Below are 9,136 nucleotides of genomic sequence, written 5' to 3' on the forward strand. Positions count from 1 at the left end.
AAATTCACTTTAAGGTATTTTTACACAATTATCCCTAATGTTTCACATCTTTTACAATTTAGTCCTTATTTCACAAAAACACAAATTCATGCAATTTAACCACAACTCATGCTAGATGAATTACTATTATACCCCTAGCAGCCCATACTTTTCATTTATTTCACATTTCACAATTTAATTCCTATTTTGCATTTTCACTAAAAATCACTTAACAAAACTTGTATAACTATCATCAAACATTCATAATCTATCATCAAACATAAAAACACACATGTATTCATCGATGAAATCATTCAAAATCTTTAACAGTTTTGCAAAATAGTCCCCGGGCTAGCTAGACCTAGTTGCAACGATCTCAAAAACATAGAAATCATTAAAAACAGGACAAAAATAGACTTACAATTGAGCTAGGAGATGGTTGAATGCTTCAAACCCTAAAATGGCTTTCTACTTTGTTAAAATCGGTGATGATGAAGAGAATTGATGATATTTTCATGTTATTTCATATTTTAGTTAAGTTATTTATTAATTTACAATATTAACCTTAATTAAAAACCATCAAATTACATGATGATATGTTCATTAATGTCCACTCAATTTAATTATGGTATAATTACTACTTAAGGACCTTTATTTTAAAGTTCTATAGCTATTAGACACATTTAGCTAATAGAACTCAAGTTTTACACTTTACGTGATTTAGTCCTTTTTATCGAATTGAGTAATCAAACGATAAAATTTCTTAACGAGATTTTCATACAAACATATTTTCATACTGTAGTCCTTAAAATGATAATAAAATAAATATTTTGATTTTAGATTTGTGGTCCCGAAATTACCGTTCCGATTTATTTAAAAACAAGTTGTTACAACAAAGATGAAATCTAAAATTTTATTTAAGTAAATAGGATAATCATATTTTAACCAAAAAACCCTATTAATCTTTTTCTTATCCATGAATGTTAGATTATTTTTCAATCCTATAATTAACAATCTAATATAGATATCAACGAAATTATTAAAGAAGAGAGAAATTTTTATTTTTTTCAAAAAGGACTTTTCTGTTCAAATATTGAAATAGTACTTGACAAAATATGTTGATAAGAAGAAAGATAAAGTGGGAGCACGAAAGAGAAATGAAAATGGCATTGGTCTCTATCATGGATTAGCACTTGTTAATTACCCCTTCAAATCAAGCTTTGCTTAAACTTTTGATTTTAAATACACTATAGTCAAGTTAGTTAATATGATTTTAAATATAAATTCTACCCCCTAAAACATATATTCTGTCTATCAAATCATGTCCATTTTTTTCTAATTTCTAAATAAATAATATGAATATTATATATGAAGTATTAGCTTTATATATATAGAAGAGTTAATCTATTATTTGATATTTGCTTTTAATTTTAACATCCAATTTAGTATTGGACTTCGGCTTTAATATTCATTTCGATATTTAAGTTTTATTTTATCTTAATTAAGTATTTGAGTTTGATTTCAATATTTAATTTGGCACGTAATTTTTTTTTATTTCAATTAAGTGCTTATATATTTCTTTTTACTAGAACACACGTGTCAAACATTCATTAGATCACGTGATGTATTTGATTTGCATATCAAATTGAACATTAAAATCAAACTCTAAATTAAGACAAAAAAAATCTCAAATCTCAAATATCAAATTGATCATTAAAATTAAACTTAAGTAGTAAATAGTAAAATAATAGTTTCCATAAAATGATAAAATAAAGAAAGAAAAGGAATTTAATGGGCAACAAATTTGATGTAAAGTGATAAAACTCATGTGGCTTTCCCTTCCTTTAAGATCAATTTATTGGGTTCCGCTTTCAAACAAAGAAAACAAAACAAGATACATGACACAAAAGGCAAACATTGAAGGAGTCAATAAAATTGACTAGTTTGGCTTTGCTTGAATTTCTTTCCTATACAACATGCTTATAGTCATACCTTACTTAACCTAACTCCATATGTATTACCCGTAGAGTTTTTCTATAAGTAAAATAAGTATGTTATAAAAATATTAAAAAAATACATTACATATACTAAATCATATATATTGGATTTTGAAGTTCATTCAATGATGACAATCGGTTCATACAATGGGTAGATTTAAAGTATAAATTTTAATATCAGTAACACTTTCTTTATCTAAATCATGACCTCCTTTATACAAATATAATTGATTCTGTCACTGTTTATGGCCTTTTCTTTAATTTTAAGGTGGTAGGGTTATTATTATTATTATAAAGAAGTAACCCCTAAATCATAATCTTAAAACACGTGTTTGGAGGATGAAATTTAAAGAATTCATGTCTTTAAAAACCTAATAAAGAAGATTCCTTTCAAAAACAATGTGCAATTTCCTTGTTAAAAACTACAGCAGACTTTCTTAACTTTTTATTGTTGACAAAGTCAGACGCAAACCCTAAATATATACTAGTTTTATAATTTTAATCATTTCAAATCCTGGGTTTTCATTATAATTTATTTTTATAAAAAGATAAAATATAGATTAAAAGACAACAAATGATAAATAAAAGGTAATAATTCATATAAACGAAATTAACTATTAACGGCCCCTTGCATGCACATCTTGTTTAACTAACCAAATTACAAGTCATTATAATAGTTTTTTTCTATATTTTGTTTCCTAAAATATTCCTGTTCAACATATTAAATATAAGGTTAAGTCATTCCATTTTTATTTTCATCACTCAATTATATAAATTTTTAATTTAATCATTAAATTATTTAAATTTAATTTTTTTAATCATTAAGCTTGAAATGATTAGATGATATAACTATTTATCTTCCACAAAATTACATGAATAGTGACTCAACAATAAGCATGTTTTTTGTTTTGATCATCTAATATAAAAAATTTTCAATTGAATCACTAAAATTTTTGAAAATATATTTTTTAGACATCATCTTATCAAATTGATAACATAAGTTTTGAGTTGTTAAATTATTATATTTAGTCACCCTAAATATAAAAAACATTTTTCCGAAAATTGAATGTACTCATATGAAAGATAGCATTATAAATTATAATGATGGTTTCAGATTAAGTAGAAATTGTTTTCCTAAAAAATGAGAGACAAAAGGAGGAGGGGACTGGGAGAAGAAATAATAAGAAAAAAAAAATATTGCTTTTCTCAAAAAAAAAGAGAGAAGAAATTATTAGAAATACGTTTGGTTGGGCCATAGACTGATAAAAACCAACAAGGTTGGAGTTGTCAAGAATGAGCCCAGTTGAGAATTGAAGTTCAACAGCAAATATATTTTTTATATATTTATATATTGATAATAGTCCAAGAGCAAACTAAAGCAATCTTTGCAAACAAAATGATTTTCCTAACAGATTCTATCTAGAATTAAACCTGCAAGTTATAGCATCAAACAGGAGGTTGTACAAAAATAAAGTTAATGCCCCACGACACTACAACATCACTAATAACCTTTCCTTAAAACTACCAGTTGCTTACATCCGTCACATCTTTGCTCCTTTAGAGATGAAAATGTCTCCAAACGCCACCTTTTGTTGCACTTTCAAGAAACCTTGAGAAGCAAGGACTGCAAACACATTTGGTCTCTGATCTTAGTTTTTCATTAATTCCACTTCTAAGGTAATTGATGTTTATTTGCATACCACATGTCCGATAGAAGAGCTGAGCTGCTCCTTTCTTGTTCAATCCGGCCGCTAAGTTCTGTAAAGATTCTACTTGAGGAGCTCCTGGAGTTTCAAAATGTGTTTTCATATGCCTGCATCCAATTAAGGATCGCCAAGTTAATTTTGTACTTTCCAATTTATAAAGGATGAACAAAAAGAAAATATACTTCTTGATGTTCTCAGTCATCATGTCAGGAGGATCATCCGCAGGAGTTTCCATTGTAAGTTGAGTTTCCACCAAGAAATCTGAAAAAAGGAAAAAAAGGTAAACAAGAAAGAAGTGGGGTTGTTATTTGTTACTAATCATATTGGATGAAAAAGCAATTTCAGAGACTGTTCTGGCAAAATAGAAGTTGATGGCTTTATTACCATGATCAGGTTCTAAGTTTTTCCTTTTCGGCCTTGATAACTGGTAATCAGTATCAGCTTCATGGAACACTTCAACCACTGTGTCAAGACTGCCACTGTTTTTCGAAGTTGATTGCAGGTTCTTCTTCTTGGACCCAACCCTCTCGATATTTACTTCTAAGTTACCTGAGGGGACTCCATCTCCGGACACTGAGCTACCCGTGTATCTTACTGCATCTCCTGCAAAATGCATATGAAGCTTAATTGATACCACAAGAAGTCTCCAAAAAGAAGAGATAATACTTGTAAAAGAGAGCATTTTCATACCAGAGTTTCCTGGGGAGACAAACTGATTTATTCCGGCTGGCGTCACCTTATTTACCACATTTGCTCGCTGTACCTCTATTGAAGCAGCATGAGATGGAGAACCAACCCCACTGTGGAGATCTTCGAAAGGCTTCACATTCACAAACACAATTAGACATAGGCGTATATATGTATTTCCTGGTAGCATACTAAATAATAGTTGAAAGACTTACATAATCCATTGGATAATTAGACTGTACTCTCTCCTTAGAAGATGGTTCATGAGGTTGTGGTTGTGGTTGTGACTGTGGCTGTGGTTGTGAGGTTCTCACTGTGTACGGTATAACATCGATTAACTTCCCTGAACCTCCATTATCTCCACAAGAACTTAAAAAACAAGAATCGGTGAATTCTAACCAGAGGGTGAGTCATGAAGAGGTTGGCTGCATTTCTTCCACAGGTCTAAAAGTGGTTCCGGGTAAGAGATTTCTTGGTTTCCTTTCAAAAGCATATCATCCATTATCACAGTAGATGGGAGCTCCATGAGCTTAGCTATCTTAAAAGTAGACAGAATACTTGCGGGCCCCTGCAAGATTTATAGCATAAACACCCATGGAATCTTCTGATGTGTGCTTCAGATTAATGCATACCAACTACGAGCCAATTGTGTAAGTTAAGAGGCTAACAAATAATTTGAGCATGCAACATAATTATGCTGAATATGAATGGGATAAATTGCAAATATGCAGGGCATACACTATTCTTCCTTCGAATTCTGGATGCAATATCTGAAGTGTCATGAAGCCAGGAGTGATAAACATGGTTAGAAATAACAGTTTGTTCCTCATCTGTGATAATTCCTTTGGGCTTTCTTCTTTGTTTTACTGACCCCTGCCTCTGTTGATCCTGGTTTCTCAAGGAGATTAAGATTAGCAACATTTGTATGTTAACCTGATTTTTCGCCTAACTGTCAGAAAAAAAACCCATTAATGCTTACCCTGGCTTCTTTGTTTTTATTAAATTGTTGATCTAACTGGTGCTCCGGATGCCGCTCTTGGGTTCCCCCAGCTGCAGGAGATTAGCATGAATATCAAGCTTATTCTCATTCTTTTCTTTCTGTTTTCTTTTCCCCTTTTTTGATGGGTTAATAAGACAAAAGCCAATTATTAAAAGGATCTCATTTTAACTACTTGTTTAACACCCGTCATCAATGACAACAAATGCTCAGAAAATTTTTATGTGCCAAATCAAGTAGAATAGTTCACTTGGAAATATCATTCAGCAGTTCTGCCAAAATGGTTTAAAGCTATAAGTGAAAGCTTCTTTATTTTTTTCCATATTTCTCAAATTATTCCCTTAAAAACATAAAAAAAACTAGACGCATTCAAAGCTTGGGTTGCGGTATTGTTGACCATCCAAAGCTATTATAATACTCTGACCTCTTTGAGGCTCTTTTTGGGATGGAGATGGAATAGGAGTAGTTGGTATCTGGATATGCTCATCTAAAGTGAAGTTTACTTGTGTTCCCTCATCAGCTTCTTCAAATCTGTCACAGTAGACACACAAATTAAGCTATTATTCAGTCCTCAGACATTCTAATGATTTATTAACTTAAACCTTTGCCAGCACTGCATGGAACCAATCACTTAATGTTACCTTTCAAATTGACCATGAATATTGGAATTAGGCTGAAACAAATCAAATAAGGTGATGTCATTGTCATCAGCTGCAGGGAAGAGAACGAGATTGGTGTACGGCATAATAGAATGATAAACATTCTCAACTTGATGTACATGTTCAAAACTACATCTACAAGAAAAGTTAAGGGATGAAAGAAAACCTTGATGGTGGTCATTGGTTGCATTATCCTCCATGGGATCACTAGTAATATAGTAGTCATCGACTTGGTCAAGTTGCTGCCCATCAATAAAGGTGACAAAGGATTAAATTTTCAAAAGAATTAAAATACTACCGCTTTGTCTAGAAGTGTTTTCTTCCTCTGCAATCTAATAAGAGAATATATCGATCCTTGTAAATTCTGTAAATAGCAAAGTGGGTCAAAACTTATAAGTCGTTCCTCTAAGAGCATGTACTTTACCCTTGATAATTCACTTACATAATCTTGATAATGAAGAATGAACAGGTTAAAGATATGAACACTCAACATGGCAGGCTGGTCACTGGTCAGAATGGGATTTGGGTCAGATGAAAAACGAAGGAGATGTTAACGTAGCTCAGTGAACCAATTTACCAAAAAAAAAGTACTGTAAAACTGGAAAACCAATAGATGCATGGCTCATGGCTTTACCCGGAAAGGAAGAAATCAATACGAAGAACAAAGGGTGAGAAATGAGCTTAAGAATATGGGAAAAAGTCCCCCACTTAGCATTGCATTGCGAATTTGTAGGACAAAAATTGTAGGCTCCGTTTGGGTTGGAAAAAGTCTACACTTCACACTTGAACTACGTTTTAAGCTTCATCCAAGCCAACCCAACCGAAACGAGTCACCAGGCCTAGTAAAAATCTGGGAAAACAGAATCAGTTCCATTAAAACCCCATGAAGCCATGGTTTTAAGGGGTCGGCTCCTCATTGTTATATTTGGTTCATTATTTTCTAATATATAAGTAATTAACTATTAACTAACATTTATGACGTATTTTACAATTAACAAGTGAATTTACGCATGTGACTGATATGTTTTAAAATTAATTTAAAATAATATAATGGACTGTATCTAACTCCATTTTCAAGATCCTAACAGCCAATTTGCCTCTTAATTTAAAAAAAAAAAAGCAGTAAATTCATCAAACATCCCTCGAACAAGAGAAACCATACGGCAGAGCAAAAGAGGAAATTGGAGAGTTTATATCACAAAACTTCACCATATTAAGATTGTATTGCTGAAACCCCATAGAGATTTCTTCTTCAAGTTCTCCAACATTAGTGAATCCCATGGAGGTTTCATCATTTTCTGGTAGTGTAATGGACTTTCTCCTGCACTCAACGTAAACAATCAGGCAGAATAACCCAAAAATTCCATCATTTCAATTTTTTAGAAAAAAAGAAGAAGAAGGAATGGCACACATATGTAAAAGAGATTTTACTTGGCCTTTTCTTTTCTTTTCGGGAGTAGAGTTGGCTCGTTCATCACCTTCCATGCGTTCCTTATTTCAACCTCAAAACAACCCCACAAGAAAATTCAAAACATCAAAAAAATTTTAATACCAAAACAGTTAAACCAACAGAATCGAATATACTCATTTAAGAAGAAAATTAAAAATAAAAATAAAAAAGGAAAGGAAATTACCAGAAACCGATTAGCATCATCTGTCAAGAGAAACCAGAGCATTAAAACCTCAGTAAAGACAATAAAAGGGTTAATACTAAAATTTTAAAAACACAAAGGGTCCGAAATTTACTTACCATGAAGAAACATCACTTTTTTCTCATAGAGAATCACAACTCCACCTAAAGAGAATAGTGAGAAAAATTAGGAAAACAAATAGCAAAAAGGAAGTTGTAGAATAAGGCGAGAAAATGAGAAAAATAATGTAATAATTTAGTTTATTTTTTACCCATGAGAATGCTAGAGAGTCGAAGAGCAATCGGGACCGGAGGATTTAGAATCTCTTCGCTGTTAAAAATTACGTAAATTAAAATTAAAGAAAGGAGAAGACAATAAAAAAGAAATTGAAATGACTTGAAAGGGAAAATAGAAACCAGAGTCGAGCTATGTCGAGCTTGTTAGCTTTCCTTCGATCGAGCTTCGCTTGCCTAGTCCCAAGCAACCTTAATATAAATAAAATAAAATCCCAGATCAAAAACAGATACTAAGTAGTCATTCCAGTTTATATCAACCAGAAAGCCAAAGGGAGCTTTAAATAACAAGATTTTCGTAAGAAAAAAACCGCCACATCAGTATTCAATGGAACGTTTATTTCTGAAAGTAAAAGAGAGTATAAAAATTGAAAGATACATTAGAGCAAAATTTTCAAAGGAAACCAAAAATCTTAAATTAGATCCAATTGAATGTACATTTTCAAACATCCACGTTTGACAGTCTATGGTTAATATCATGAAAGAAAAATCAAGGAATTCAAATAAGCAGAGAAAACTTATGGGGACGAAGCTTAGCCAATGGCGTTCTCTCATCGAGTTCAAGTTCCAGAGAGAGCTTTTTTTTTTTCTGCGAGAAACTTCATTACAGAGAAAATGAAAAAAGATGAAAGACCAAAGATCACCATATTTGGCCAAGAGAAGCTTTGCGAGCAAGGAGCTCTCTAGAGTAAAACATTATGTTCTTCGGGAAGAGAATAATAAAAAGAAAAAAAAGAGAAAAGAGAAAATAAAGAAGCAGAGCTTTTGGTTAGTTGAGATTTTGAGAGAGCAGTGCGCAGAGAAAGAGAAGCGATTCGCGCGGGTCTCAATTGCATTGCATGCAAATGTTGCAATATATCAAATGATGGCAACGTAATTGAACTCCAGAGTAATCTTAAACTTACGCTTTGGAGTATCAAAATTTCGGTGCTACCTTTGTTTTTGTACGGTTCGGACCTGTTTTCACATAAATATTTTTATGGTTAAATATTTTCAAATTTAAAATTTAGTTTTTATATTTTAATTTTGAGATATTGAATTAAGTTATTATTTTTATTTAAAAATATTAGTCATTTCATCTAATTATTCCGTTAAAGCTAATAATTTTAAAGATAAAATTTTTTATGCCCTCAATATTCACATTTTTATCAATTTAGTCCCTACCTTTTAAAAGTATATAAATTTTG

At 31.6% G+C, this 9,136-nt stretch overlaps 1 protein-coding gene across 3 annotated transcripts; it reads right to left on the minus strand.

Annotated features, from left to right (window-relative positions):
- Positions 1 to 3,292: 3,292 nt before the first annotated feature.
- Positions 3,293 to 7,791, minus strand: LOC107956290 (sister chromatid cohesion 1 protein 1). 3 transcript variants are annotated; one of them, XM_041112503.1, is made up of 16 exons: positions 7,776 to 7,791; positions 7,660 to 7,679; positions 7,457 to 7,527; positions 7,235 to 7,346; positions 6,192 to 6,267; positions 6,008 to 6,077; positions 5,791 to 5,897; positions 5,349 to 5,419; positions 5,108 to 5,257; positions 4,769 to 4,937; positions 4,585 to 4,682; positions 4,373 to 4,502; positions 4,067 to 4,285; positions 3,865 to 3,943; positions 3,677 to 3,789; positions 3,293 to 3,600 (listed from the first exon to the last, which is right to left on the minus strand). In XM_041112503.1, the coding sequence occupies exons 1-16, from the start codon at positions 7,786 to 7,788 to the stop codon at positions 3,518 to 3,520; spliced, it is 1,581 nt and encodes a 526-aa protein (XP_040968437.1). In that variant the 5' UTR covers positions 7,789 to 7,791; the 3' UTR covers positions 3,293 to 3,517. The 3 variants fall into 3 exon arrangements, with proteins under 3 accessions (XP_040968437.1, XP_040968436.1, XP_040968438.1); XM_041112502.1 differs by having other exon boundaries at positions 3,293 to 3,789; XM_041112504.1 differs by lacking the exons at positions 7,235 to 7,346; positions 7,457 to 7,527; positions 7,660 to 7,679; positions 7,776 to 7,791 and adding an exon at positions 6,468 to 6,937 and having other exon boundaries at positions 3,293 to 3,789.
- Positions 7,792 to 9,136: the final 1,345 nt, after the last annotated feature.

The sequence above is a fragment of the Gossypium hirsutum genome, chromosome A05 (assembly GCF_007990345.1).
Source record: "Gossypium hirsutum isolate 1008001.06 chromosome A05, Gossypium_hirsutum_v2.1, whole genome shotgun sequence".
In the NCBI taxonomy this organism is placed as follows: domain Eukaryota; kingdom Viridiplantae; phylum Streptophyta; class Magnoliopsida; order Malvales; family Malvaceae; genus Gossypium; species Gossypium hirsutum.

Excerpts from the sequence above, each read along its gene's own strand:
- LOC107956290 (XM_041112502.1), bottom strand. Across the intron at positions 7,347-7,456 it reads AAAAGAAAAGAAAAGGCCAA|GAGAAAGTCCATTACACTAC; the intron begins GTAAAATCTCTT and ends CGTTGAGTGCAG. Across the intron at positions 6,078-6,191 it reads AACCAATGACCACCATCAAG|CTGATGACAATGACATCACC; the intron begins GTTTTCTTTCAT and ends TCTTCCCTGCAG.